The sequence below is a fragment of the Ctenocephalides felis genome, unplaced genomic scaffold, assembly GCF_003426905.1.
Source record: "Ctenocephalides felis isolate EL2017-DRISC unplaced genomic scaffold, ASM342690v1 CF-g0.4_SCAFFOLD_03571, whole genome shotgun sequence".
In the NCBI taxonomy this organism is placed as follows: Eukaryota; Metazoa; Arthropoda; class Insecta; order Siphonaptera; family Pulicidae; genus Ctenocephalides; species Ctenocephalides felis.
This window is the reverse complement of record NW_020539725.1, coordinates 32,295,431-32,323,384: the sequence shown is the minus strand read 5'-3', so window position 1 is coordinate 32,323,384 and position 27,954 is coordinate 32,295,431. Positions and strand designations below refer to the sequence as shown.

The 27,954-nt window shown below is 27.2% G+C and overlaps 5 protein-coding genes across 5 annotated transcripts in view; 2 read left to right on the top strand and 3 right to left on the bottom strand.

The window, feature by feature from the left end:
* Positions 1 to 1,598: 1,598 nt before the first annotated feature.
* Positions 1,599 to 6,850, bottom strand: LOC113384451 (histone-lysine N-methyltransferase E(z)-like). The gene is made up of 16 exons (XM_026622164.1): positions 6,644 to 6,850; positions 6,195 to 6,325; positions 5,713 to 5,916; positions 5,263 to 5,518; positions 4,994 to 5,182; positions 4,640 to 4,803; positions 4,211 to 4,311; positions 3,910 to 4,051; positions 3,587 to 3,655; positions 3,383 to 3,510; positions 3,219 to 3,319; positions 2,973 to 3,133; positions 2,604 to 2,774; positions 2,265 to 2,447; positions 1,977 to 2,056; positions 1,599 to 1,903 (listed from the first exon to the last, which is right to left on the bottom strand). The coding sequence occupies exons 1-16, from the start codon at positions 6,763 to 6,765 to the stop codon at positions 1,757 to 1,759; spliced, it is 2,349 nt and encodes a 782-aa protein (XP_026477949.1). The 5' UTR covers positions 6,766 to 6,850; the 3' UTR covers positions 1,599 to 1,756.
* A 1,609-nt stretch (positions 6,851 to 8,459) lies between these two features.
* On the bottom strand, positions 8,460 to 9,921 carry LOC113384452 (thymidylate kinase-like). The gene is made up of 5 exons (XM_026622165.1): positions 9,635 to 9,921; positions 9,404 to 9,551; positions 9,244 to 9,344; positions 8,989 to 9,106; positions 8,460 to 8,699 (listed from the first exon to the last, which is right to left on the bottom strand). The coding sequence occupies exons 1-5, from the start codon at positions 9,711 to 9,713 to the stop codon at positions 8,486 to 8,488; spliced, it is 660 nt and encodes a 219-aa protein (XP_026477950.1). The 5' UTR covers positions 9,714 to 9,921; the 3' UTR covers positions 8,460 to 8,485.
* Positions 9,922 to 10,685: 764 nt separating this feature from the next.
* LOC113385924 (heterogeneous nuclear ribonucleoprotein F-like) lies at positions 10,686 to 14,243 on the top strand. Its single transcript, XM_026623745.1, has 8 exons — positions 10,686 to 10,995; positions 11,895 to 12,035; positions 12,095 to 12,233; positions 12,552 to 12,766; positions 13,210 to 13,366; positions 13,604 to 13,733; positions 13,903 to 14,010; positions 14,133 to 14,243. Exons 1-8 carry the CDS (start codon positions 10,686 to 10,688, stop codon positions 14,241 to 14,243), a joined length of 1,311 nt encoding a protein of 436 aa, XP_026479530.1.
* Positions 14,244 to 15,536: 1,293 nt separating this feature from the next.
* LOC113385923 (UDP-glucuronosyltransferase 2B15-like) lies at positions 15,537 to 22,283 on the bottom strand. The gene is made up of 6 exons (XM_026623744.1): positions 21,897 to 22,283; positions 20,067 to 20,224; positions 18,544 to 18,754; positions 17,425 to 17,653; positions 16,732 to 16,951; positions 15,537 to 15,834 (listed from the first exon to the last, which is right to left on the bottom strand). The coding sequence occupies exons 1-6, from the start codon at positions 22,281 to 22,283 to the stop codon at positions 15,564 to 15,566; spliced, it is 1,476 nt and encodes a 491-aa protein (XP_026479529.1). The 3' UTR covers positions 15,537 to 15,563.
* A 4,635-nt stretch (positions 22,284 to 26,918) lies between these two features.
* Positions 26,919 to 27,954, top strand: part of LOC113385922 — a 9,249-nt gene continuing 8,213 nt past the window's right edge. The window contains exons 1-4 of the mRNA XM_026623743.1: positions 26,919 to 27,161; positions 27,246 to 27,391; positions 27,454 to 27,522; positions 27,836 to 27,944. Of these exons, the coding sequence (XP_026479528.1) occupies positions 26,919 to 27,161; positions 27,246 to 27,391; positions 27,454 to 27,522; positions 27,836 to 27,944 (567 nt within the window). The remainder of the gene's footprint in view (positions 27,162 to 27,245; positions 27,392 to 27,453; positions 27,523 to 27,835; positions 27,945 to 27,954) is intronic.

Genomic DNA, 27,954 nt, shown 5'->3' with positions numbered 1-27,954 from the left:
TAAACTGATTTTTTTTTAACAAGTATGCACGAAGAATTGATTGACAAGTTTTGATCATTATTGTATGTAACAATTTTTAGATAAATACCATTCCATACACTCATTGAACAAATAAATAATATACGATACGCCATTTTAAATATTTCTATGTAGATTTTAATACTAAACAAACTATGTTAACAGACACAAAACATAATTCATAGATTAATAATTATAGTACTGAAATAATACCGTTTCATATTTTGAAAAATTCATTGGCCAAAATGAACTCAAGATAATTGGAGCAATTAAAGATATGCTGGTTTTCTAGTGATGAATCATACGTATAATAATATTTACATTTATCTATTCATACATATGTTTTTAGAGATCATTAATATATTGTGATAAAGATATTTAAGCTAAATTAATTTAAATGTTTTAAGAAAATTGAAATAAACTAATTTTAGTAAAATTTAAATATAGAATTATCATAATAATATTTATACTTATAAATAAGTAATTATAAATGTGAATGGAATAAATGTATAATGTAAGTGGAAATTTATACTCATGTTGATATTTTCCAAATTTTATATAAAGCAGTGTATATATACCTTTATAGAATTTAATAACAATTTATATATAAATGTACATTTTTGTAATAAATTATTTGTTTATGTTACATTTCTATATTTAAAAATAAAATTTTCAACAATAAATTTTCAGTATGAATGAAAATAACCAAAACCACGATTACATGAATTATTATTCTTCTTGTTATCTGCTATTATTATGCAATTTCTAAAAATTCAAGGATATGTTCATGTTGGTGGTCAACATAAATTTTCTCCTGGCTGAATTGTTCTTGTGTTAAAGTAGAAAATAGTTAATTTATATTTTTAAAAAGTTGTTAAAACTTTTAAACATGATGAATTTAAAAAAAATTAATAATAAAAAACATTTATCAATTTTGCAATATGAATAATGTTGAAATATTGAAAAGATTTTAATTTTCGCACTATTTAAATTATAAGCCCGCTGGTTAAAACCATTTGAGTTAATATGATATGTAACTTCAAAACTGCTGTAATGACTTAATTACAACCAATGGGTTTGCAAACACAAATTTAGTATTTGTTCGAAATCGATCCTAAACGCATATATGTGTAAAAATACATAAAGCAATGAAAATTTTGGAAACTTCATGATAAATTCAAGGTATTTTCAGAACTTTTATGTCGGCACATAAATCCGAAAACAAAACATTTGGGAATATTGCTGAAATCTTGAATAAATAATATTTAAATTCATTTATCAAAAATGTATTAAAATGAAGTAAATAACAAAACTATCTTACTCTACATTAATATGCATATACATGCAAGCATATATTTATGTGTGTGTGTGTGCGTGTGTGTGTATATGTTCAAAACATATACACTGTGTGCATATCTTTTAATACATATATGAAGGATAAAACATATTCAAAATTAATTTAAACAAATTTACAATTTATAATTAGCCGAGGTTCAATTATTTATCCAATAAATTAATTAAATATTTACAATTTTGAATGAAATTATGTACATATTCTTGTAAGGGATTATGTGATCCATTTTTATATTAATAAGATTACTTTTAAAATTAAATAAATATTAGCAATTTTTTATCTTAATATAAGAAATGTAAAAAAATACATCTAAACTTACCACCAGCTGAGCAAAATATATGATAAAAAGTATTGTCTGCTTCATGAAATAATACTAAATGGAATTTAAAGAAACTCCATTTCTCTTTCAATACCCACAAATTTAAGCTGTTCTGTTGGTCCATATCTATAGTCAAAAAATAATTCTTCACCAGGTTGAATTGCTCGTTTAGCAAATATCCCAATACGATGATCACCATTGACCATCATTACCTAAAATTAATTCATGATCCTAATTGTCACAGAATTTTTATTGAAGTATTGCATGTTACCTAACCTAACATACCTTTGCATAGCAATTAGGGTTTATAGAATGATTTGCAAATCTTATTTTGTTTCCTTTTCTTGTAGCATCTACCACAAAATCTAAAAAAAAAAAAATGTATATCAAAAGGTATCCTCCGTTATATAACACATGCTTGGTAGAAAATTCTTATGACATGGCATATGAGTTTGATTTATTATTTGACTCATGTATTGAATATCAATAATTTTAAGAATCAAATTATTATAAAATAATAAGTTTATAATAATAAATAAAGAAATAATAAAAACTTCACTTAGTTAAGTTTACCATTATTTAAATTAAATAAGAAACTGCACATATATTTATCATAAACTTTTCCTCTACGGTCAGCCTCATCTTGAGAAATTATTTCACCACAGTACTCAGAGATAAACTCATTCTTTTGAGCACTTTCTTTCAAGAAAATTCCCCAGCCGGCTACATCTGATGGTGCCATTAGTAAATGTTTATCTGAATGGAATAAATAAGTAATACAATTATACTACTGATGAAATTTAAAAGTATTATAATAATAAATGTAATACAAATACTATTAAATTTAAGTGAATAATGAAAATCTGACTAAGTTGAGTCTATTAAAAAGAAAAGATAATGCAAAAAACTTACGTAATCCCCTCTGCACACTAACATTTTTACATGTAATCCTAGTTAAATTAAACTGATCAGCACCACATGTTTGACAAAGATCGGGATCACATTCACGCACAGCCAAATAACAAGGGCATTGCTTTGTATTACACTGTGCTTTACATCGACATCCTGGAAAACGATTCTGGCCTACAACAACAATGAAGTTATAGTATTTAGAAAAATTAATATGCTATTATGCAAAAAATAATTAAATAACAAATACTTATACTATTCATTACTTCACATTTAGTTAAAAACAATATTTTTCAAAGAAATATCACATTCTCCAGTACATAAATAACCAAAGCAAGAATATAAAAAGCATCTAAAAGCTAGTAAACTTACAATCAGAGCTGCATTGACAAAACTTTTCACAGAAATTCTGAGCTCCAATACAAGGACAATTACTATCACACGGTTTGTTAGGATGATCACAAGGTGAAAAGTTATAAACGTGATTTGAAGAAGAATCTTTTTTTAATTGAATTTTCCGACAATGAACAGACCTATAATTTAAAAATAATTCTATATTATTGAATACACACACTTATATAAATATACATTATGATATTTTTAATTATTCTGAAATACCATAATCTATGCTTCTTCTTCTTCTTCCTTGGTGGTGTGAAGTCTCTAATAGCTTCCAAAGTCGGAATATCTTCTGCTTCTTTTTGTGAAAAGTAATAAACCTTTTAAAAAGAAGGCTTTAAAGATATTGTTCATAATAATTAAAATGTTCATCAATCAATTACCTGTTGGCAAGTTTTTGTCAGCATTATTTGTGCAATAGCACAATAATTTTTTAGTAGAACTTTATGCAAACTACGGAAAAGTGATTGATCTGCCCCAGTCCATTCAATATCAGTGCGACCTTGCAAACCTATAAAGTGTGGTTTATTAGTAAAAAAAAATCTTTCATCATATTGCATCAAGATTTAAACATATTATTGACATACTTGACATTGGCAATGGTGCTAATGCAGTTTGCTCATTAGATAAATTCTGTCCATTCACATTCTGGAAATCTACAAAGCAGTAATCAATCAAAGTGAGTATTACAATAATATAAAATATTTCTAAAATAGAAAGTTTAAAACTTAAAAACAAACTTTGTATAACAGTAAAGAATAACCACTTTGAGGTTATAAATAAAAACACACCGATTTGATTCAATAATGGTTGTTTTAATAAAAGGTTAAATTAAATTTCACATTACAGTGAAAAATATATTGAACATAAGTTCACTGTCTTTAATGTCAATTACAACTAAAAAAATTACCTCTGCTAAAGCGACTGCTATCATTGCTGTCTTCTGAACTAGCTTCATTGCCTGAGTCTTGCGGTAGCTTTTCTTTGGCTAGTTCTTTTTGCTTGTCACTATTGATCTTTATATCAGCTTCTATTTTTTCTCGCATACCATCCTTTAAATTATTTTAAAATAAATTGTAGGTCATTATTTGTGAGTTAGAAGAAAAAAACAAACATGCAATTTAATTATTGCAAAAACAAGATATAAAAATAAGGCTTCTATGTTTCTTTATCAATATTTATTTCAAAATTTTATATTGTTATTAACTTACCAACAGCATGTAACAGTGTTCACTGCAAGGTTCTGTAAAAGGTTTCAGATCTGCAAATTTTCGCTTTTGTAAATTGGGAACAGGATGACAAGCTTGTAATCCTGTAATACAGTTGAATATTATAATTTATCACCAGTACATGAAGCTTATTAATTCAGGTTTGAAAATATTATAATTATCAGTAAAATATATGTTTAAATTTTATTTTGATGAGGTTTGCAGAAAATATCTCACCTGCAAATTGACCACCTTTGATGCAAAGAATGGGTGCATTAAAGGAAAACAACATTATAAAAAATCATACCATTACTAAATTGGGTTCATGTACATTCACATGTATTTATACATACATCATATGTACATATTTGTTATTATATGTATATATATTTTACTATATAAAATTTCAAATAAAAAAATATATTTACTTACGATGAAGAAAACAATCGTATTTAAAGCATCTTCTACAGAATAATGTATGGAAAGAATGCAATGTTTGCTCTCGCGGAACATTTTCAGCCCGAATCCCATCAATGTTTGGTGTACATTCAGGAGGATTTGCATCTGGGTCAACTTGTTCTGTTAGTTCTATATACCTATAATAATATTAAACACAAATTTGTAATATTATAAGAGCAAATCCTTGAAATTTATATATATATATATATATATATATATATATATATATATATATATGATAATAAATAATAAATTTACCATCCAAAAAAAAAATATCAATTTACAAAATAAAATAATAATATATTTATGTAGTAAATGAAAACATACTTTTCTTTTAGTTCTTCTGCAGTTCCTTTATCAGGAAACTGACTGCTGATTGCTTGAAATATCATAAAATTTGGAAATGGTTTCACTGATTTTTCTTCATTTTTAATTTCATTCTCTGGTTCATCTACAATTTCAATAATTTCAACATCTTCATCCTCTGTTTTTATTCGATTTTCGACAGAGCTTCGTCTGTAACAAAAATATTGTGTTAAAATATTAATTTTCTATTGACAAATATAAGTAATATATCAACATAAAATCAAAAGTACCTTATTTCATCATTAGATTCCTTTTTGTGTTCTTCGTCATTTGGTTTAGATTCATCATTTGAAGTATCAGAAAGTTTATTTTTTTCTTCGATTATAACATTAGTAGATTTTATCTTATCTTTGGAATCCTTTGAATGCCTTAATTCCCTTCCAGACTCCACTTTTGAATCATCTTTGTTCAGAATTGTATAAGTCATCAAAGCCTGAACTAACTCAACAAAGATTGAATCATCAATAAAACCTCCTTCTTTATCACCTGCAGGATGCAAAACATGTACATGAGTTACACGAAAAAAATATTAATAATGTGTTCATATAATTCACAATATATCATCTAATAAAATAAATATGAAAAACAAATAAAATTACAGAAATAGAAGTCTTACGAGTTCTCAGTTTTTTTTATTTAGATTATTATAGTACTTCTAAACTGTAAAAATAATTACTAACCATGTACTTTTCCATCATAATTTTTGATCAATTCTTCAATGAAAGTTCCATCTTGGTCTAAAACTTCATCTCCCATATATGGAATATTGTGGAGAACAGTTTCATCTTCAACCATAAAATTCTGTTGTGTGGGTGCCCAAGTGTACATAGTTGGGATTGGTGTTACAGCTGATATCACTCTAATAAATGTTGATTGAGTTTCGCCTATTTTAAATATAATTTTATAAGATTATTATTTATTCATTCACAAATATTTCGAATGAATTTCACACTAAATAAATTTCTAATATATTGTATTATCAATAATTCACAATTAATTAACATAATTTTTACAAAATTCAAGCAGTGGCCAATATTCAACTATAAGATACAAATCATGTTTAATATTTTATTAAGAGTACTTTAAATCAATCTAAAGATACTCAATTAAAAACAGTGTCTGGAGTTAAAATTAGAAATTGTCAAATATATTGAAGACATACCATCCAAACTGACTACTTCTGCCTTTTTCATGCAAGATACATGATTTGGTTGTGGCTCCTCAACCTTCCAAACAGCTGGACTAGACGTCCATCTTCTTTCTTCTTCCAGCAGTATATCAACGGATCGATTTCTAAATGTTATAAAAAATATAAACATTATCTTAGCTAGTAATTTGTCAAAAGCAATTATGTATTAATGAATAAATATTTGTAGTTTGTATAAATATATCTGAATATCTGAGTATATTGTATTTGCAAAACACAAGTTAGCAAAAATTTATAAAGTTAATATACAAAATAAATATAATCAGTTACAAATAACTAATGTTCAGTTACAACCTACAACCCCACAATACATATATATATATATATAAATATATATAAATTTTACTGAACTCATTTGGGCAAATATACATTTAAAGAGATTCTTTATACAAGTCTTGATTTACCTATTCTGATTCCAAGCAATTTTAACCTCATCTGCACGTTTGTGTCGCTTAATTTGGCGAATTCGCATATATTCCGATTTTACTCGTTTTTTCCATTCTGCAGACACTTTAACTTTACTCATGATTGAACCAAATAATAATATATTTATTCTCTATTGTGCTAGTTATATTATTGCATATGCATTTTGTGCCAAAAGTCAACAACTGTTTCACTGTTTTCTTATATATGTGTGGTTATGAACAAAGATGTCAAAACATTTCATTTTTTAAGGTTGGTTTACGCGGTTTGTGCATGAAAATTTGCCATGGAAACTGGCGGGAACCGTCGTTTACCCGCCATAAATTGAAGCTTGGACCATGGACTATACATAACATGGATTGAAATGATTTGAAAGGTTTTGAAAGATTTGAAATGATTTGAAGGTTTGATTTGAAAATTTGTTGTCCGAAACAAGTTGGGTGCATGGCATCGTTAAGGCAAATTCCTGGAACTCTAGACAATATAATAATATAATAAATATTGGCTAGAACTCCCCATACTGTAATTAAAAATCTTGGTACAGAACCCAAAAACATTTACACAAAATGTGTACACGTTATTAAAATGTCTATAAAATATCTTATATTTTGATGTACATATGTGCAATAAACATTTCTGACCGCCAAATGCCATTTTTTTAACTTATTTTTATTGAGAGTTCATAACCGCCGGACCTGCTTTCCCAAAAATGTTATCAGTTTTTCATCTTGTCAATACAAGTAAAATGTTTTTTGAATTATTAAAATCGGACGTTCCGTTCTCTTAAAAACTGAGTTACCGTTTTTGGCACATTTTGCCCCGTATCTTCGGAACGGATAGACCTGCCTTTGCCAAAAACTAATGAGCACGTCTCCTTATCAATACCAATCGAATGTTTTTTGAATTATTCAAATCGGTTGATCGGTGTTCCCGAAATCGTCGACGAAAATTTGTTTCCGCACACACACACATACATCTATTTTTTCTAAGGTAGGCCAAAATATTCAGAAACCTTTGAAACGTAAAGATATATAAAAATGTTCATGTTCGTTTTTTTTTGCGATTGCTTTAACTTACCCTACGGGAAGTTAATAAAGAAGAAAGTTCTCCTACTTTACAACTAATAATACAATGCCCTTACACAATATAGCAGTGAAACAGCCCACTATTAATATTTTGGCTTGGATATTAGCCTATTATTATCATATTTATAGATACAAGAAAAGTATATGATGTATATAATCATATTAGTCTGCTTACTGTACGAAGGGCGGAATGTATGATTATCATAATTATCTATGTGCATGTACTACAAACATGAATAAATCTGCCATAAAAATTTGAACTATCAAATTTTACTTAGTTTTTTTACAAATTTTGAATGTTTTACTAATGTGGAAACATTGTTTATAAATCAGCATAACTAGATTTAAAATATATTAATCTACAAGTCTACAAGTATTATTCTGTTTCATGAAATAAATCAGTTAAATTTGAAAACATTTTGTAACTTTAATTACTATTATATTTTACTAAAAATTAGATACATTGCTGTTGAGATTCATCTTTACTAATATATAAAATAAGCTAGTGTTTAAAGCTATTTTTTTAGACATTTCAAGTGTTAATGAATCCGCTAATACTAAATGCTTCTAGAAAAAATGCCATATATTTACATATGATCCAAAAATAGTAATTATTTATTTAAAACTTTCATAAATATTACAAAAAGTGCAAATATATACAGTGCATTATTAAATTTTCCTTTAGAAATGCAATGCACAACTTTCAACATCACCAATGTTTACTATAATAAGTCATTGTCAAATTCCATTTATTGTTTCTTTATCATTCCAAAGTTTCTTCACTTCGGTATTTTTAGCTTCTATTATTGCATTCATAACAATTTCTTGTAATTCTACTTGCAACTCTTCCATCGACTTATCAGCATTTATTTCTAACCACTTTGCACAATCCTTGTGTTTTAGATCTTGAAAGTTTTTCATTACTTTCTTTTGTAATTCAGGGGTTTCATATCTGAAATATTATGAATTATAACTTATGTGTTCAATTATTTATAGATATAAACTCCAAACGAAATAAAATCACTTTCTATAGCAATTGCTCTAAATTGAAAAATTAAAAACTACCCAATTTAGAATTTTCATTAGTGTTGATTAATTTTGTTAATATTTAATTGAACTGTTTCATAATTAACAGTTAAAAATATAATTTTTCATTCAAATTTACTATGTTACAAACTTTTGTTCCCTCACTAATTAAATAAAAAACCATAGGAAGAATAATCAAACCAAATATAATTAACCTTTCATTTCCATAACCACTTCTCCTGGCAATTGCTTCTTCAGTCATCGTTAATAGTAATACTAAATCAGGCTTTGGCAATCCTATTTCAGGTGACTTACACCATTCAAGATTTAAACCTGAAAAATAAAATAACTTGTCTATTATAAATAAAAGTATATCTCTTATAAATTATAGTTCATAATATAACTATAGGATATTAATATCATATATAAAATTAAAAAGGACTATGACAAATTCTCGCATGATTTAGTACCTTTTGCAGAAGAAAATGCTACTCCTGAATAAGAATATCTATCAACAATAAGTGTTGTGCCCTGATTCAGTAAATTCAACATATTCTTGTTTGCTTCCCACCTAAATATTATGTTGTAAACATTAAGAAATACTACAAAATTATTATTGCATTGCTTTACCTATTTGCTGTAAATAGTAAATGAATTACATGATCATCTAAATCTTCTTTGGAAGATAAATAAGAATTTATAAGTTTTCCAATATGTGTACTTCTGTCCGGAAAGTTAATGTACTTCGATGGAACATTTTTTGAGAGTAAATATTCCACTGCAAATAAATAACATTATTGAATATATACATTAAAGTTTATAGTTCCATAGCGTTAAAGAAGACATTCATCATTTTAATACCTAATTTTTTACATTGTGTAGTTTTGCCTGAACGGTCACAGCCTTCTAAAACAATAAGTGCTCCTCTTGAAGACGACATGATATTAAATGCAATTTAAAAATGCAATTGTAATGTATTTTGAATAGTTATTACAAAAGTTATTTATTATCCTAAACTAAGCTACTTTTTAATTTACTACTGAAATTTGATAAAAGAATAGTTATAACTATTTTGCCGGCTTTGTGTATGAATAACACACGTACTCTATATTAGTTATTAATTCATTTATTTATTACTTTTTAATTTATTCAGTTTAAAAAATATAATACATAATTGTGAGTTTAACAAATTTAAAGGTTTATTTTACTGAAATGACATATTGAGGTTAAAAATTAGTATTAACTGACATTCATTTAATAGACTATATAAATTCAGGATAAGAATAAGCAAACAATTCTTGACTAAGAATATTCATAATGGATAGATATAAAAATTGAATGATATCAAAATATATTTAAATTTCAAATGAGCTGATGCATATCGACATCTTTTATAGTTTCAATTTAGGCTCTTAGTTTTTTTTTCACATTTATCAGGAACAGAAAAAATATTCTTTAATTACAATTTCCATGTGCAAAAAATATTATTCAGATACTTTTATATTTATAAATATTAATTTTTATTAATAATAAATATATATTAATGCTTTTTCATGTTATTTTTAATCATTATTAACTAATAATTATTATTAACGAATATATCTGTCTGTCTATAAAATGACCGTTTTATAAACAACTGCATCATGATGAAAATTGCATTAAATACCCTTACAGCTATTATTTTATATCATATTATATTATAAGAGAATTATGAATAAGAATAGCAAGCCTGATTAAAAAGTTACACTCAAACTTCTAATGTCATATGTTACAAAATAACATATGACATTAGACTTATTTATTCATGTTTGATATTTGAAATCACCGTGACAATTGTTTATTTTAACAAAAAAATTTATTTGTTAACATCTATTATATGTATATTCTCTACCGAAATTTTAACTCTTAAATCATGTCAAGACAGCAAGATCAAAAAACGACTAAAGAACAATCAAATGTAGCAAATAATAATATGAAATTGGAAGAAAATTTGCATTATTCAATTGTCAAATTGAGAGGCCTGCCATGGAGTTCTACAGAAGAGGATATAGCTAAGTTTTTTTGTGACTGTGAGATTGAAGGGGGAACTAATGGAATCCACCTGGTTATGTCAATAGACAACAGACCCACTGGGGAAGCTTACGTTGAATTTGCAAGCACAGAAGATCTCACAAAAGCATTAGCCAAAGATCGAAATCACATGGGAAATCGATATATTGAAGGTCAATAGTACAAGACAGCCTAATTGTTACTAACGTAGACATCCGTAGACGTAAACACTAAGGATAGTTTACAAAGAAAATCGTCAATATCAGTTTTTAAATTAGTGCTTTGCTCTACAGCTCTACATTTTCCTACTTTTTTATATAAAGCATATGCATTTTTCTTAATTCTTGGCCCTTTAGTTCTTCTATTTTACAATTAGGTGGCTCCTGTACCAGGCTGCCTTTTCTTCAATATGGCAGTTATCCAGTTTCCATTCTCTTTCATAATCCAAAACAATACTATTCTCATTCGCTTTTCATAGTATTTTCTCATTGATTAATTGCCGATCAATGAAAGTAATTTTTGTTCACACTAAAATCCATGATTCTGATGTGTACAGTCGTCCACATCATTCAAATTATCTATTGATAACTTTGGAAGCTTATTTCCTTTCAACATTCTCTTGAATATTAAATTTTTGAATTCACTATTATATTATATTTTGAAAGATTATTTAATTATCAGACCTATTTATATAATACTTTTGCTCAACCGAATACAGTTATAAAATATAATATTGAATAAAATATTAGTAAAATAGAATTATAGAAGAAGATAAACAGAACAATCAACTCTCATTTCGACAAAAAACAACTAATAGTAATGAAATTGTAAAACAGGATTTGCTATTTTTTACCAAATATCAGAAATTAGATACTAGCAAAAACATTAATTCAAAATGCACTTTTTAATAAGTTATATAAAATAAATAACATGTGAATTAAAGTTGATAATTTAATAACATAATTCAAATGAACGATATTAATGGTTCCTTCGAGCATTAGAATATCAATATCAAAGTCATGGAAATAAAGATTAAAATATATAGATGATGTAATTCGTTTATTTTTTCTAGTGTTTCGGACAAGGCAATCCGAGTTTGAGTGGGCCTTAAGGCGACAGACAAATTCAAGAGACTGGAAAAACGATGCTGTGGTAAAATTGCGTGGATTGCCATTCGATTGCACAAAGGATGAAGTAGCAATATTTTTCGATGGTAAAGAAATTGTATTTTCAAGTATAGCACAACTGAATATAAAACATTCTTTTACTTAGGTTTAGACATAGTTCCGAATGGCGTAACAATGGTCACCGATTCTACAGGAAGATCCAACGGCGAAGCGTATGTACAATTTAAGAATGTAGAAAATGCAGACCTCGCATTGAAGAAACATCGCGAAAAAATTGGTCACAGGCAATCAAAGTTTTATTTTACAAAAATAATACATTTAAGCATCAAACATAAATTATCTCAAATCTTTATATTATTGAAAACGATCTAGCAATTTGTGAAACCATAGAAGCGTTAAATGATTGTTAAACTTCGTATAATATGTTTTTATAAGCTTCAACGATTCTAGTATTGAGCAGAATCAAGTTCATGATTAATACACTAAATCATCTCTAACTAATTAAAATATTTAATTAAAAACCACTTCACATTTCCCATAACCATAATGTCCCTAGGATAATAATAAAAATATTTAAAAAATAAAATCGATTACATTCATAGATATATAGAAATATTTCGAAGTTCCATCATGGACGTTCGTCGCTTTTGTGATAATCGGACATATACTAGCCAGTATATAGGCCACCCCTTGATTTCCCACACGGAACCTCGTTACGCAATGACCCCTTGCGAGAGGGCATTGCCCACGCCCCCTGGAATTTTTAGAGTCAGCAGGTTTAACAGAGGCTCGCAGCCAACAACGAGACAATTTGGTGGTATACATGATGATTATAACATATTATTAACATCATAAATGCTTACAATTATGCAAAATTGTAAAAACCCAGTAAACACCGTGCGGCGGTAGGAAAGTGAAATCCACATAAATTCCACATAGATATCACAGAGCTAAAGGCAAGCTTGTGGATTTCAGATTGCTACCGCCGCTCAGGTCACACGATGTTAACTGGGAAATCACTTGAAAAATACGGAACGGGATAATGACACTAGGAACAATATCTTGATTAATCATAGATAATGTTTCTTGTCTTACCGATTCAATAACCATAATAAATAATATGGTTAATTACGAGAGTAACACTGTGGAACTATCAGTAATACTGTTTCAATAATTCAAAATATCATTAGCAATGCCAATATTAAGGTCACCCAAGTTATTTTTTAATAATACGTTAAATTTATATATTGCTGACTATAGAATATAATGAATTTGAGAATTGGACAATATTGCCAAGTAGAATTTCTTCCACACCTGCAGATTTGACAGGCCCAACACGCATAGGTAGCGCTGAAAGAATTGATTTAACTTCTTCAGGAGTTAGGATAACGCCTATGGCACGTATTATGCATGACAGGTAAAGTACTACCAGCTTATATAATAAAAATAATTATATAATAAAACTTTGCGTTTTATATAGAAATAATAATGTTCTTCAAAAAAAAAAATTCATTCATTTGTTACTGATAAAGTATATAACTACAAAAACTGGTTAACAAAATTTACAAAATTAATAAAATGTTCTATTTATATAAAGATTGAAAAAGAACGAATAATTTATTAAGTTACTACATCATAAATTAATCTATTGCAGACTTAATCTTGGTAATTCAAATCATGCCTGGATTTCAGGACATATGAGTGGTGGCTTTGGTGATAACACGGCGCACTTTATTCACATGCGCGGCCTACCATTCAAAGCTCGAAATAGTGATATCATTAACGTAATTATTTTGAACTACTATCAATATTTTGATATTCAAAAATTTAAAATATACAGTTATTTTTCATAATTAAGAATTTCAAAGTTAAAAGATATGATTATTAATTCAGGCATACTATGTTAATAGTGTTTAAGTATCAAAATATAATTTGCTATTAATATTTTTTTAGTTTTTTAAACCGATTATGCCAATAAATGTCAGCATTAAATATGAACCTAATGGACGAGCAACAGGTGAAGCAGACGTTGAATTTGCGAGCAATTACGAGGCGTTACAGGTAATTTGGAATTAAGTCAGACATAATGTTTAATAAATATTAGTTCAATAAAAATTATATAAAAAAATACTAAATTGTAATTAAAATTAATCCATCATAACTATTGGTTTTGTATCTTGCAGGCTATGCAAAAGGACAAAGGACACATGCATCATAGATATATAGAATTATTTTTAAATAACAGCAACAGGAAGTCACGAGAGCTATCACTAAATGGTATATTTTCATTTTAATTTCAGTATAGCTCTAAGTACGATTCAAATATATGAATAAATGAAACCGGTCCTTACTTCTATGAATAACTTTATAAAATACTTGTAAAAGAAAACTTTGCAAAAAAAGGCATTCTATTAGCTCCTATCTTTATTCAAAATTCCCCTGTGTGCAACTTTATTAGAATTATAGTCCATAATTTGATTTATTGCATTGGCCTTATGATCAATTTTTTCAATAAAAAATTAAATACGCGTGTTATTAATAATAAAATAATGCCACAATAAAATTGTCAGAGCACGCCACTAATATAACAGCAAGTTAACCGCTTATTAAATATGCTACATAATTCTTAATCATTGAATTCATTATAAAAAATATTGAAAAGTATTAATATATAAACTGTTATTCAATAACTGAAACTTTCAAGTAAGTTGAAAGAGGTAGAAAATTACATTTTCCGTTGTGACATTATACTTATATTGGAAAATTTTATTCTATCACATTTTATTTTGCTACGATCTCTCCAAAGGTCAGGTTAATGGCTTTTTGGTAAACCTTTTCGGCATGTTTTATCGGTTAACCTCATATATAATTCTAAAAATTATAATTATAATTCAATTTCTGTTTATTTCTTTTGCAGATCACTTCAAGACAGCATTTTATTAGTTATTCAAAATATTAATAATAATATATATTAAATTAACGGGATTGAAAGCGGCTTTTGCGAAATCTCTTACCAATGTCATAAAATCGAATTAAGCAAAGATAGAGTTAACTATTATTTAATTTTTCTTTCATAAATATTTTTGTAATGTCGACTTTTTGAAATAAATATGTTTCTTTCTTATAATATTTCTTTATTATTTATTACAATTTCTTATTGGAATGAATCACATTATAACACATTACGGTTTTCACGCAGTTAGATCAATATCCATATAAAAAGTACTATTTTTTGGTTTTAACATATATATACGTATATATATATATATATGTATATATATATATATATTTATATACATATCTGATTAGACAATTCACATTAAAAAAAATCATATTTAAATGTTAAATACATCTATAAAATATTGTCGTAACGATTGTAAATGAAAGTTCTTTCATTCAGGGTTACTGCAAGAAATTTTTAAACGGTCATGAATTCATTGTAATTTTGAAAATAAATATATGCAAGCACATTGAACTATGGCATATCTGATTGTTCGCGACAACGTCGTCCTTTAATTGAAGTATTTTAATATAATCAATACGTAAAACCAATGAAAGCGAGTTAAAATTTAAAATTACACGCCGGTGTTTCAAATAATGCCTAATTCATGAAATCAATCGCGTTTTCTTTTTGGTCTTTGTCCAATGCCGAGAAATCTAATTATTCGGTATACTATGAAAGCGATAATTAATACGACCAAAACTAGTAAGGATAACACATCGAACATCAGCAATTTCTTCAATGACATTCCAACAGAAGGGCTTCGCATGTGAAGGGCACCATCGTGTTTCAAGACGTAGCTCACCCAGTGGAAAGCCCTTTCTACAGGTGTGTTCAAGTTGTCGTGGAAACGTGCGGAAAGTTTCCCCATGTTTCTCTGAAAACTAATGGAAAACGCTCTTATAAAATTACTCTTGGAGCAATTAATTAACAATTGTGTATATATTGTATAATCTTATGGGTAGAAAACATACAGAGAAAATTGATTTGGACCTCGAGCACGGGACATATCTTTTATATATCTATATCTTTTTTATATCTTTTTATATGATGCAACGCTTAATAAATGAAATACAAAATGCAGATGAAACGTAAAAATAAAAAAAATCGAATTTCAATTTTTTTTGAATTTTTGAATTAGTTTGGATTAGCTCTATTGTTAACAGGCAATCACGATAATTTTGTATATGATATTTATGTACGATTTATTTTTAAAGCACTTAATTTGATTAGCCATTGTCAAATAAACCGAATTGAATAAACATTATTGAAGTAATTACTTAAGATATAAATATTATTAAAATAAAATTAGTTAACAATCTGATAAAAATATTCTAAACCCTGTGAATGAAGTAGTACTTCAGTACACAAATGGTCACTTCAAATGCATTAAAAATTAGCTAAATAGTAAATAATAATTAGCAAGAATACCTAATCTCATTATAGTATTTTTAAAAACCGGACAATCAACAGCAAATCCAAAAGAATACATAAAAGGCTTAAAAATAAACCACCTCCAAACTTATTTCATGAAAAGTGTATCTATTACCAATTGAATGCACAGTTTTGCATGTGAAGTATGCGAAATTTAAGTTCTATGCTACTAAATTTTTTAGTCGAAATTCATACAGTGTTTAGTCAAACAATCAGCTGTACATATACTTAACTTTGTAACGCTGAAGATCTATATTTATTTTTTAATTTCTATAATTTTTATTTAAGTATTATATTTTCTATACTTTTCTATACTTTCAATATTCTATCTTTTATACATAACTAACCTGCTGTCTGTCAGCATTTGCCGAATTTTTGTTTGCAATACTTCACTCGTAATAGTATTGTAATCCAGTGTTAATGAGACATTATCTCGGCTAGTTTTATGAATATTTTTATGCTGATCTGCAAAGAATGGTAATCCCAGAATTGGCACAGCATTATAAACCGCTTCTTGAATACTCAGAAGACCAGCATGTGAGATGAACAAACGCACATTTCTATGAGCTGTTTCAAAATTTAGTTACTTTATTTGTTTTATATTTAGAACATATAAATCAAATATAATTTTGAATTAATGAGTTCATTTAAACTATGTATTTTTTTTTTTTAAACTGAGTATATAATGTTCTTGGTTAGCTTTGCTCGGCGATCGGCCCAGTCTTTATTTGTTAATTAGAAGATAAAACTTAAAACCTGTTTAGTTGATATTTAAAAATAGTGCTGAGTTTTACCAATTTGTTTCTTCGTAATAAATTATGAAAAAAATCTGATAAATTTAATGAAACTTGCATAGCGTTAAGTTCATAGTCTCAACAAATAGTCGCTTATATAAAAGTTTCAAATTTTTCATATAAAAGTTTTATCTAAAACATGTATATTACAAGCTATGCCAAACTATAACATGCAGATAAAAAAAAGATTCAGAAATATTAAAATAATCAGCAAAGATATCATTGAAATAATAGCATATTATATACCTAAAATATCATTTTGCGGTATCCATTTATGTATTATCACATTAGTAGGCAGCTTTTTAATAAGACTTTCGTTTCCAAATTTCCAAACAAATCTATATTCAGATAATTTTCCAAAAGCATCTAAAAACATTTCAATCTTTTCTTCGCTCATAAGCTCACTTCGTATTCCATTTCCCAAACTGAATAAAACGGCACCATTTGAAGATTCATTCAAAAATTTAAGAATTTTCTGTAATAACAAGAACAATGTTATGCAAACACGTTTATCTTAAATATGCTATATATTGAAAGTCATTATAATAATATTATTGTTTAATTAAAATTATCTATTTTAGCCGACATACAATTAACATTGTATTACAAATTATGGTAATAAAAATGCTGATAGCATATATAACTGATTATTGCAGCAGTATATATTCTCAAATAATTTCTTGACATTTTGACTGCTATAGATTGTAATGCTTAATTAAATGTTTCCAATAAATGCGGTTTTAATAAATACTAAAATATTTCTTATTTTAGATATTTGTGTTAAATTCATAATTTTTGTTATCACAATGAATTTATAATATTTTATTAAATTTATGTCGAACTTATGGGCAATATGTAATATACAGGAATTACATATATAATTTTACAAAATTATATCAATTGTTATCACAGCATTTTATCGGAAATAGAGTGTACATAATATTTTAATTTATTTCCGTGTTCCGTATTAGATAGGCGCAAATATATTATCATTGAGTTCAAAATAGAAAAAAAAATAAATATGACAAATAATTTTGATTAGTTAAAAACAAACGCATGCGTTATTTTGATTATTAGAACACTTGTTGTACAGTGTTATTTTTTAATTAATTAAATGGCGAATAAAATTATTGCCAACATTTTCTATTTTACTCCTAAAAAAATTAAAACGACTAGAGTTTCTAATTATTAAAATAAAACGTATGCTTTGATGAATTATTCATATGTCTTATGAAAACTGATTGAGCCTCGAGGCAAATCACATGATCATGCCCATTATCGTTTTTCAAACCTCGCCAAGTTTAAATTATCAAATTCTTATTTTTCGTGGTTACTTTAAGAAATAAAACTCAATTTAATACTGACCTCTGGAATATTTTTTATAGATGGTTTCTGGATATGCAAACCAGCGAGTGGTATAATATTAGGCATCAACGGATGAGACATGTCCAAATTTGGATCAGAATTTGTGAATACAACACTAGTGTTTTGCTCGATAGATTCTAAATTTTTGACTATATATTCGCCAAAAAATTCTCTTGCTCTCAAATTTTCATGTCTCATAAACACGAACGTCCTAAATACAAGAAATTTTATTATTATAGATAGATATAACATATTGTTTCGTTTGAATGCACCTTAATGTCGATTGTAAAAAAATATCTTCAGTAGTAAAACAAATTATACAGCCATGGTATACATATGATAAATGAAACTTGTAATATATGTAATATTATAAACAAAACTCTATAATTTTAAAAAGAATAAAAGGTGAATTAATAATATTTTGAGATTTGCTTCCCACAAAATAAAAATATCAAGATTATTAAAGATCTATGAATTAGCGTTAATTAATTCGAATCATCGTAAAGACATATTTTGCAATGCTTGGCTGAGTGCAAATTTGCATTTGGGTACTTGCTTTCGATAATCATAATAAATACTATCCTATCAACTTATACATTTCATTTTATTCTATATGAAAATTGCAATGAAAATACAGTGATTTTTCGCACTAAATAACGTAGTATACTATTGTTATTTAGGAAAAAAATAGGTTTAATCGTTATATTTCAAAAGTGGAAGTTGAAGAATTTTGTTCCTGCTGTTAAAATATAGGTACTTGTTGAAGTAAAAGCTAACCCTTAAAGAAACTTTTATTATTGGATTATTCACCTTTAGATCCCAAAAGCATATAGAAATTTTTTGAAGAGTATTATCAAAAACCGATGAAGAGAGAGTTAGCTGACTTATAGTGCCGCCATAAAAGACCCTTTAATCAATAAAGAAAAAGTGATAAGGTAAATAAGATGAACAATTGCTAATGATCTTGAAGAAGAAAGAAAAGCTATTAAAATATTAAAGCTTAAAAAAGAATTAAGAAGCTAAAATATATAGCAATGAAGAGATCAAGATCACGCTTTTAAACAGAGCTAATAAGTTATTTATATCATACATGAGTATTTTTGTAATTATTTTATTTTAGGTAGTCATAATCAATACTACAAATCAAACTAATTCTATTAACATGTATTATTACTATAAAAACAAAAAGCGTGCTAAATAACGGAGGCTTGATGCTAGATAAATGAATCTCTTTATGCGAGGCATCACTGTATAAATATGACAGAATTGTTAAAATGGTAAGATAAATGATATGATAATCAAATTTATTTATTGTTAATTATTATTCACACACATGCTTTAAAATAAAAAAAAAATAAAGTCAATCAATACTACGTAAATTAAATGTTAATAGATACATCGTAATGAATTAGTCAAAATCAAGTGCCATTGATCGGTTAAAATTTGCTAAATAAATTAGTATATAAAATAGAGAAGAAGCAAATGTATGTTAATCATGCATAATCTAGCATGTGTCTTATTACCTGTACATCCATTCGGCTGCGTGCAAGAATAAGTTGACCGCTCTTTGAACAAATGTCATCGGTCCATCATATTTGGAAGAAGGATGAACCATATAAGACGGAAAATGAGTATTTCCTGATACAAAAAGGGTATAAGTTGGCGTACTTAAAGGAGTTATCTGTGGGAATCGATAATTAGAACAGGAATTATAAATGAGATTAATTAAAAGTCATAAAACAGAAATATGCATCATTTAAAACATACAGTAGAAGCTCGATTAACCGGACTAATTGCTGTCGGTAGGCATCCGGATAATCGAAAATCCGGATAATTCAATGTATGAAGAATAATGATGTATATTTATCAAAAATAACAAATACATACATAGATTTGAACGAAAATCAATGTTTAATAACAAATTAACATTTCCTTATGTATGTACATACATACACTAAACCGCAACATAAATCGTGCAAAAATTGATGAATTGTAAAAGTATGTACATACATATAACTCTGTCGCGGTTGGTAGTCCGGATAATCGCGAATCCATATAACCGAGGTCCGGATAATCGAGGTTCTTCTGGTATATTTCTGGCGTTTTTTTTTTCAAAATAATATAAATTTAATTTCAAAATATAAAATTCAATATTTAATAAAAAATTATTCTTTATAATAAGTAAATTAAGTAAGTATTATGCAACTATCACTTCCAATAGTAATATTAATGCATCCATATATCTAATAAATCAAAATTTGCAGAATTTCCCAGTAAAACCGCCTATTTGATTACTCAAATATAAACTGGTTCAATCTAAAATAGTGTTTCTCAACAGTCTATATACTTGTGCAACAAATTATGATTAAAAAATCTCAAAATCATTAAAATTTTGGATTATGGACAATTGCAAAATTTCCTTGTCATTAACATGGTGTGAAACCACTTCAGTTTAATTCAATAATAAAGAAATAATATAAAGGTTTAGATTATTTGCATATATCGCAACATAAATTTCATTTTCGAAAATATTGATAGAATACTCGAGTTGATCACATATAATCTTCTATATATATAAAAATAAGTCGGGTTTTTTGTCCTGACGAAATAACTCCAGAACGCACGAACCGATTACGACAATTTTGCATTCGTTGGAAAGGTCTCGGGCTCCGCAAGGTTTATAGCTAAGAAAATTAATTGTGCATGACATCGTGCCTTAATGCAAGCTACTGTAACTTCACTCACCGTAATTAAAAATTCGAGTAATTACATTAGTGAGAATTATCAGAATTATGCTTGGTTAAGTCAACGAGCAATTCTTGCCGCAAAGAATAATGATGTACACGCACTGAATTTCACCGTTCAATCAAAAATTGCTGGCAATTTGGTGACATACCAATGATTCCGACTGGTCTTCCGTTTGACTTCAAACGATTGCAATTTCCAGTTCGCCTTGCGTTTGCAATAACAAGTCGCAAGGCCAATCGCTTAGTGTTTGCGGGATAAATTTCAAATAGATTATTTAGAAAATCATTGTTTTTCACATGGGCAGTTATACGTTGCCTGTTCACGAGTTGGAAATCCATCCGCTTTGTTTGTGTTAACGTCAGACCAAAAAACAAAAAATGTGGTTTACCAAAGAGCACTTCAATAAAACGGATAATTTGCGGATTCACTTTTATTTACTTAGAGAAGTTCAACTAAAAAACACTTCATTTTTGTAATCCAAACAAATTCATTACTGTTGTATAATAAAATCACATTTTTCCTTTTCAAATATAAAACAAACAAAAAATTGTGGCGAAACGGAGTTTGTCGGGTTTGCTAGTTATAATATATTAATTACTACTTACGGATATCAGGGGCGGGTTATTAAAATAATTAACAAATCCCAAGAGACATTGTCCACATGTATAATCATGTATCACTAGGTCAAATGAATCCCTTGGATAATTTAACAACACTTTCACTCCTTCAGACTGCAATGCTGTTTTACAAACCAAATTGAAGAACTCGTACATTGCCAAAATATTAATTAATTGCATATAATCCGATATGGATTCGTAGTCGACATTATTATACATTTGTTGTATTTTTTCATTTACACCATCTAAAGGTATATAATGCAGATTTTTTGAAGGTTTATCTGTTTCCACACTCAATGCTGTTACATTGTGTCCTTCTTTGACCAGCGATCGCATCAGAGATCGATTCCAAATGTGATTGCTTCTAGAAGGCATCCCGAGGAGGAATAATATATTTTTTGCCGAAACAGTTTGGAATAGAAGAAACATTAACCATCCATATTTTTTTGCTAACTTCATGGTGAAATATATATCTAGAAAGAAACACTAATTATAACTTTGCGAGATAAAATTAAATGCTTAAAAATAATTTGAGAAAAACTCTAAATCATTATCAAGTTTTTTTTATGTGAGATCAAAAAGACAATTTTCATCAAAAATTCATGGAAAAAATGCTGGCATAGCATTGAGCATACAAATTAGAAATTAGATAATGCAAAAAGCATAAATTAATATTGCTTAAGTACTGCTCCTTAGTAGTGCTCCTGAAATATTGTCATAGCAGCAGGAATTATTATTAATGTAACGAATTGAGAATAATTATTAAATTTATTAGTGGATATTTTTGTAAAAATGTTTAATGTCAGTGAACTAAATAAATTTGCTTTAATATTTTTTGGTAATGTTATTATTTTATTGTCGTTTTGAAGTTAGAATTATAAGCACTTATTATGAAGGTTAGAAGAATTTCTTTTTACAAGGCATTTTTATACAGCAGAAATTATTATTACTTGAAAACCAATTGAGTTAAATAATTAAATTTATTAGTGGATGTTTTTGTGAAGAATTTTTATGTCAGTGAACTAAAATAAATTTGCTCTAATGTTTTTGGCAATTTTATATCTTTATTGTTGTTATGATGTTAGAATTGTTAGTTCTTATTATAAGGTTAGAAGAATTTCTCTTATTTCTCATTCAATTTAATTTTCAATTTAACTAATGGCGAAAGTCAAATTTAATAAAAAAACACTTAATCTTTTAAATGTTACTAAGTATTGCATTATAAAATACGATTATATGTGTATAATCAAAATGTGATATTAATCTGTTTATTTGTTGAAATACGAAATGATATAATTTTAAAATAATTGTTTTAAATCTTATGGTTTTCTGATAATGACATTGCAAAAAAACTTATTATCAATAATATTTCAAACCACCAAATAAATAAAAACTTGTCATGCATAACCATGATTTAAGCATTTGTGAATGTGCAGTATCTACAAGGTTTTTTGGTCACAACATAACACGGAATGAATAATATATATATATATGATCATAAAATATTATTTAGCGCAAAAGTTGCTGTACTATCTGCGCTGTTTCCTCTATAAGATTGCTTTAGAAAAATTTGAATCAAAGACCTCATGGGTCAGAAAAGATAAGCATTGTCCTAGATCTCTTACCGCGGAAAAATAGAGCAAGGATGCAAAACTATAAAATAAAAACAATGAATTATGTGAATCATTTTTATTATGATTGAATCATTCGTTATAATAAGATGATTCGCAGATATAAATAAGTAACGAATTGAAAACAGATATTGAATGATTCATATGTTGAACAACTTCCAATCATCCAATCTAATATAAATACAATGAGCATTGCATGTTATTTTAATTAATAACTTCATGAGAAAAATATTATTGCAATTATTTTGCAAAAATTATAACATTGTTATACATATATTGTCAAATATTACCTTAAATTCGTAAATATTGAACACAATATATAATATATAGTACTAAGGTAAATAAATAGATTACAACTGGGAACTCAAGTACTGAAGAAATTATAAACTAATAATTTGTTATTGTCAAAAAAACATTTTGTGTTAATATTTTTCAAACAAAATAAAATAGTCTATTAAAGACAACACACAAAAATACTATGAATCTAATTCAACTTTTGTATTTCTATAAGCAGTTTGATCATTATAATTGGAGTTGTGTGCCTTGGACTATGAAACAGGTGTGTGTTTTTCCAATGCAGTATAATAATTATAAGTCAGCATATGCAAGACGAGAGTGTGAAACCGAGATTTGCACATTACATGATTTGTGAAAAAATCTCGGTAGTAATTAGTTCCATATGCCAAGTACGTAAACAGAATCGCAAAAGATCAGATAATACACGTAAAAAACGAAGCGAAGAAAAGTTTGAAATCATGCACCTAATTTAAAATTGAGTATCTATTATAAATTCACATTTACAATATTTTATAAATTTAATGTTTATAAATGCGATTATATTTCATTTGCAGTACATTTTCCGTAATTCTGTAATGCCACAGTTTCATTTTTCTATTCATAAAAATGAAGAAATCATTTGAAAAGAATGGAAATACATTATAAGCAGCATATTTGAATAATAGGTTTTCTGAAATATACTTATTGTACTTTCTATCATGTGATATTAGAGTATACTTGAGCAACCATTTTTGAATAAGAATAAAACTGAAAGTCATTCACAGAATTTATTAAAATATTGTTCGACTGACGAAAGACAAACACATACTTTTTCCAATTTTGCTTTCAAAAGATTCAGAATGGCTTAAAATGTTGTGACGATAAAATTCGGATTTTCTGGCAACATCATTAACTCCTTCAAGAAATTAATAATTGCTATACATAACAAAATTTAAATAAAAATTCATAATATGTGTATATACAAAATAAAAAAGTACATCATAATTTTTTCCCCTTTGCAATAAAATTCTTGTCATTTTTATATCTATTATGTCTCAATTATTCAAGTAGTAGTAAAATTTTCCATTGTCGTAATGGAAATTAAAGAAGAAAACATAAAACTTGGCATTGAATTTAGAACAATGACCAAGACAAAAATTATCATATTGTATTTTCGATTTCGGTATTTACGGAATTTGTTTTGATTTCGATGTAGATTACACCATCACACCATAAATACAATGTAGTTCAAAAGACTTTTACTTTCTAAATATAGTAAAATTTGAGCTCGGTTGATTTAAAAATATTAACTCAAAAGATACAAGTTTTTCTCGAACATATTCATAAATGAAGATAATTCATTCTTAACAAATTATGATTTTGAGAAAAATATACCCGCATTGAAATAATGAAATCACATAATAATTCTAAAACGATGATGATCGTGGGTAGTGACGTGATATACAAATAACATGAGTAATATAGGTTTATTTGACTTTATGAATATTCTTATTGTATGCATCAATTTATTAGTGCTATAGTATAATATTTATAATATTATTATCAGATATACTGCTATCAAAACTGTGTTTGTGCTTATGAAAACTATACTGATGATATTTTTTGACTAAGAGTCATATATAATAAAATATGTATATATTTGATATTTTCATATATATATATATATATATATATATATATATATATAATAAAATCCGGTAAACACTTGAAATGACCTCTGTTCTAGATACTGTAAATTATAATTTATTAAAATAATTTGTATAACGTAGAAAGGGTAAGAGTTTTGGCTTAAACTAGAGTGCAATATAGAAAACAATTGATGATACATTTATTGAGAATAATTAATTATTATTAAATAATAATTTATTATTGAATTACATGTCTATAACATGTGAAATACAAACTCCTTCAGAGAAGTGCAAAAGCTGTCTCGAAAATCATCCAAACTTGCTTGTCAGATAACTATGATTGTTACAGCTCTATGTGAACTAGGTTAAAGAAATTTATTTTAGATTAATCTCTATCAATCCCAAAATCTCATATAATAATTAGAGGATTTTTATTTTCAAAGCCATAATTAATCCTGCAATTACACTGGTGCTTTTAGAGGTGTAAAAACTAATGTATAATAAACAAAATACGTTTTTTATGCATTTTTTGCTTGTATATTTCTATTATATTATGTAGATATATGAATAAATATGTTTATATATGTATAAAATTAATCTAAATAATAATATATTCATTCCAATTTTTCAACTTCCCGAAAGAGAATTTTATGTTTTCTCGACGTTTCAAGCCATTCTGAATCGAATGAGAACAAATTTGGAAAAAGTATGTGCAAGGTGTATGTGTGTGTGCGTGTATGTGAACAGATATTTTGCCGCAAATCGACGTTTTTTCAAAAACGTCTGGACCTATTTCATAAATTTAAAAGCCATTCGATGTATCTCGATAAGGACTATTGTTTGTCAGTTTTGTGCGACGATCTGTCAAACCGTTTCTTTGTAATTTGGACAAAAGTGTTAAACTTTTCGTCCGCGTTTAAGCTCATACCAGCGAATTCAAAAAAATCGAAATACCAAAAAAAATTAATAACAGTTCGAAAGATATTAGTTGGGAATGATACTGATTAGTTTTAGGTGAAATTCTATCGAGCCGTTTTCTTGCAATTAACTGTTGAAAAAAAAATTAAGACGAACTTTTTTGGCGATATATATCATGGTCTTATAGAACTTACTGAAATATTACGGCCATACGTAATATTTCAATTCTTAATTTTAAAAATTCATCGAATATAAATTAATTTATATTTTATGATTAATTTGATTACACCAACACCAACTAGTTTATTTATTTATTTGAATCAATGATTCATAGGCGGAAATCATCGACCGCAGTTTGTCCATCACTGAAGCGCGTAATGATAACACAAAGATAGAGATCAACAGATGGTGTTTGGCAGTGTTTACGAGCCCAGCCTAGCTGTCAAATTGACAGTCCTTTTGCTACCATAAAGATGCAAGATGTATCTTAAGCATTTTTAAATTATTTATTATTATTTTTTTCTAATTTTATAGTAATGGAAAGTGAAATAAATAGACGACCTTTATTAGAAGATAGTGATAGTGATTTTAACGAAAACGACAATGACATAGAACATGAACAAAATGAGGACCATATTATAGTCCAACCCCATAATAATAGAAAGACATTCTTAAAAACTATTTTACCCCCTGATAAATACAATGTATCGTATTTTATATTTTATTTACTTGGTATGACAACTTTATTACCATGGTGCTTTTATGTTACAGCAAATGAGGCTAGTATTAGATCATAATTATACCTATAACATACTTAATACATTATACTAATATTAAAAATATTTTATGGATTTTTATTATAGTATTGGATGTACAAATTTAGAGATGTATCACAAAATAATACTTTTAACCGGACAGCATTACAAGTGGGATTTACAGCATATTTGACTGTAGCTTCCTCCATTCCGAATACTGTATTTTTAGTAATAAATGCCATGGTTTGCCATAGGTAAAATATAATAAACATTATCTGTACTATAATATAAAAATAATTATTACTTTTATTTCCAGAATATCATTACATTTACGAATGCATGGATCTTTAATAATTATGACAACATTATTTATTATTACGACTGCGTTAGTAAAATTAACACTGATAGTTGGCAAGAGAATTTCTTTATTTTGACTATGCTGAGCGTAGTTTTTATGAATTGTAAGTTAAAATAAATTAAAAGTTTTTATAAACAAAATAATTATGTAAACTCTTGAAAATAACTGATTAATTAAATAAACTAATGCATATAATAATATATGCGTACAATATGCATGGGTTGTTCATGTTCAAACAAATTAATTTAAAAAATGTGCTTTAAAATATTTTAGATGCTGCCATGATGCTTTAGTTATGTAATTTTAATAATTCAAAAAAATCTACAATTTCATTTTTCAGGTGCCAGTGCTATAATGTCCGGTGGCCTTTTGGCATAAGCGGCAGATTTCCAGCGCAATACATATCAGCTGTTGTGAGCGGGCAAGCACTAGGAGGAGTATTTGCAGCAGTGTGTGAAA

Excerpts from the sequence above, each read along its gene's own strand:
- LOC113384451 (XM_026622164.1), bottom strand. The coding sequence starts at position 6,765 with ATGAGTAAAGTTAAAGTGTCTGCAGAATGGAAAAAACGAGTAAAATCG. Across the intron at positions 4,804-4,993 it reads GCAGAAGAACTAAAAGAAAA|GTATATAGAACTAACAGAAC; the intron begins GTATGTTTTCAT and ends ATATTATTATAG. Across the intron at positions 3,656-3,909 it reads TAGCAGTCGCTTTAGCAGAG|ATTTCCAGAATGTGAATGGA; the intron begins GTAATTTTTTTA and ends ACTGCTTTGTAG.
- LOC113384452 (XM_026622165.1), bottom strand. The coding sequence starts at position 9,713 with ATGTCGTCTTCAAGAGGAGCACTTATTGTTTTAGAAGGCTGTGACCGT. Across the intron at positions 9,345-9,403 it reads TTACTATTTACAGCAAATAG|GTGGGAAGCAAACAAGAATA; the intron begins GTAAAGCAATGC and ends CATAATATTTAG. Across the intron at positions 8,700-8,988 it reads AGTGGTTATGGAAATGAAAG|ATATGAAACCCCTGAATTAC; the intron begins GTTAATTATATT and ends ATAATATTTCAG.
- LOC113385924 (XM_026623745.1), top strand. The coding sequence starts at position 10,686 with ATGTCAAGACAGCAAGATCAAAAAACGACTAAAGAACAATCAAATGTA. Across the intron at positions 10,996-11,894 it reads GGGAAATCGATATATTGAAG|TGTTTCGGACAAGGCAATCC; the intron begins GTCAATAGTACA and ends TATTTTTTCTAG. Across the intron at positions 13,734-13,902 it reads GAAATAGTGATATCATTAAC|TTTTTTAAACCGATTATGCC; the intron begins GTAATTATTTTG and ends ATATTTTTTTAG.
- LOC113385923 (XM_026623744.1), bottom strand. The coding sequence starts at position 22,283 with ATGCCTTCTAGAAGCAATCACATTTGGAATCGATCTCTGATGCGATCG. Across the intron at positions 16,952-17,424 it reads ACCGCAAAATGATATTTTAG|CTCATAGAAATGTGCGTTTG; the intron begins GTATATAATATG and ends ATTTTGAAACAG. Across the intron at positions 15,835-16,731 it reads CAAATGCTGACAGACAGCAG|TTTTCAGAGAAACATGGGGA; the intron begins GTTAGTTATGTA and ends GTTTTCCATTAG.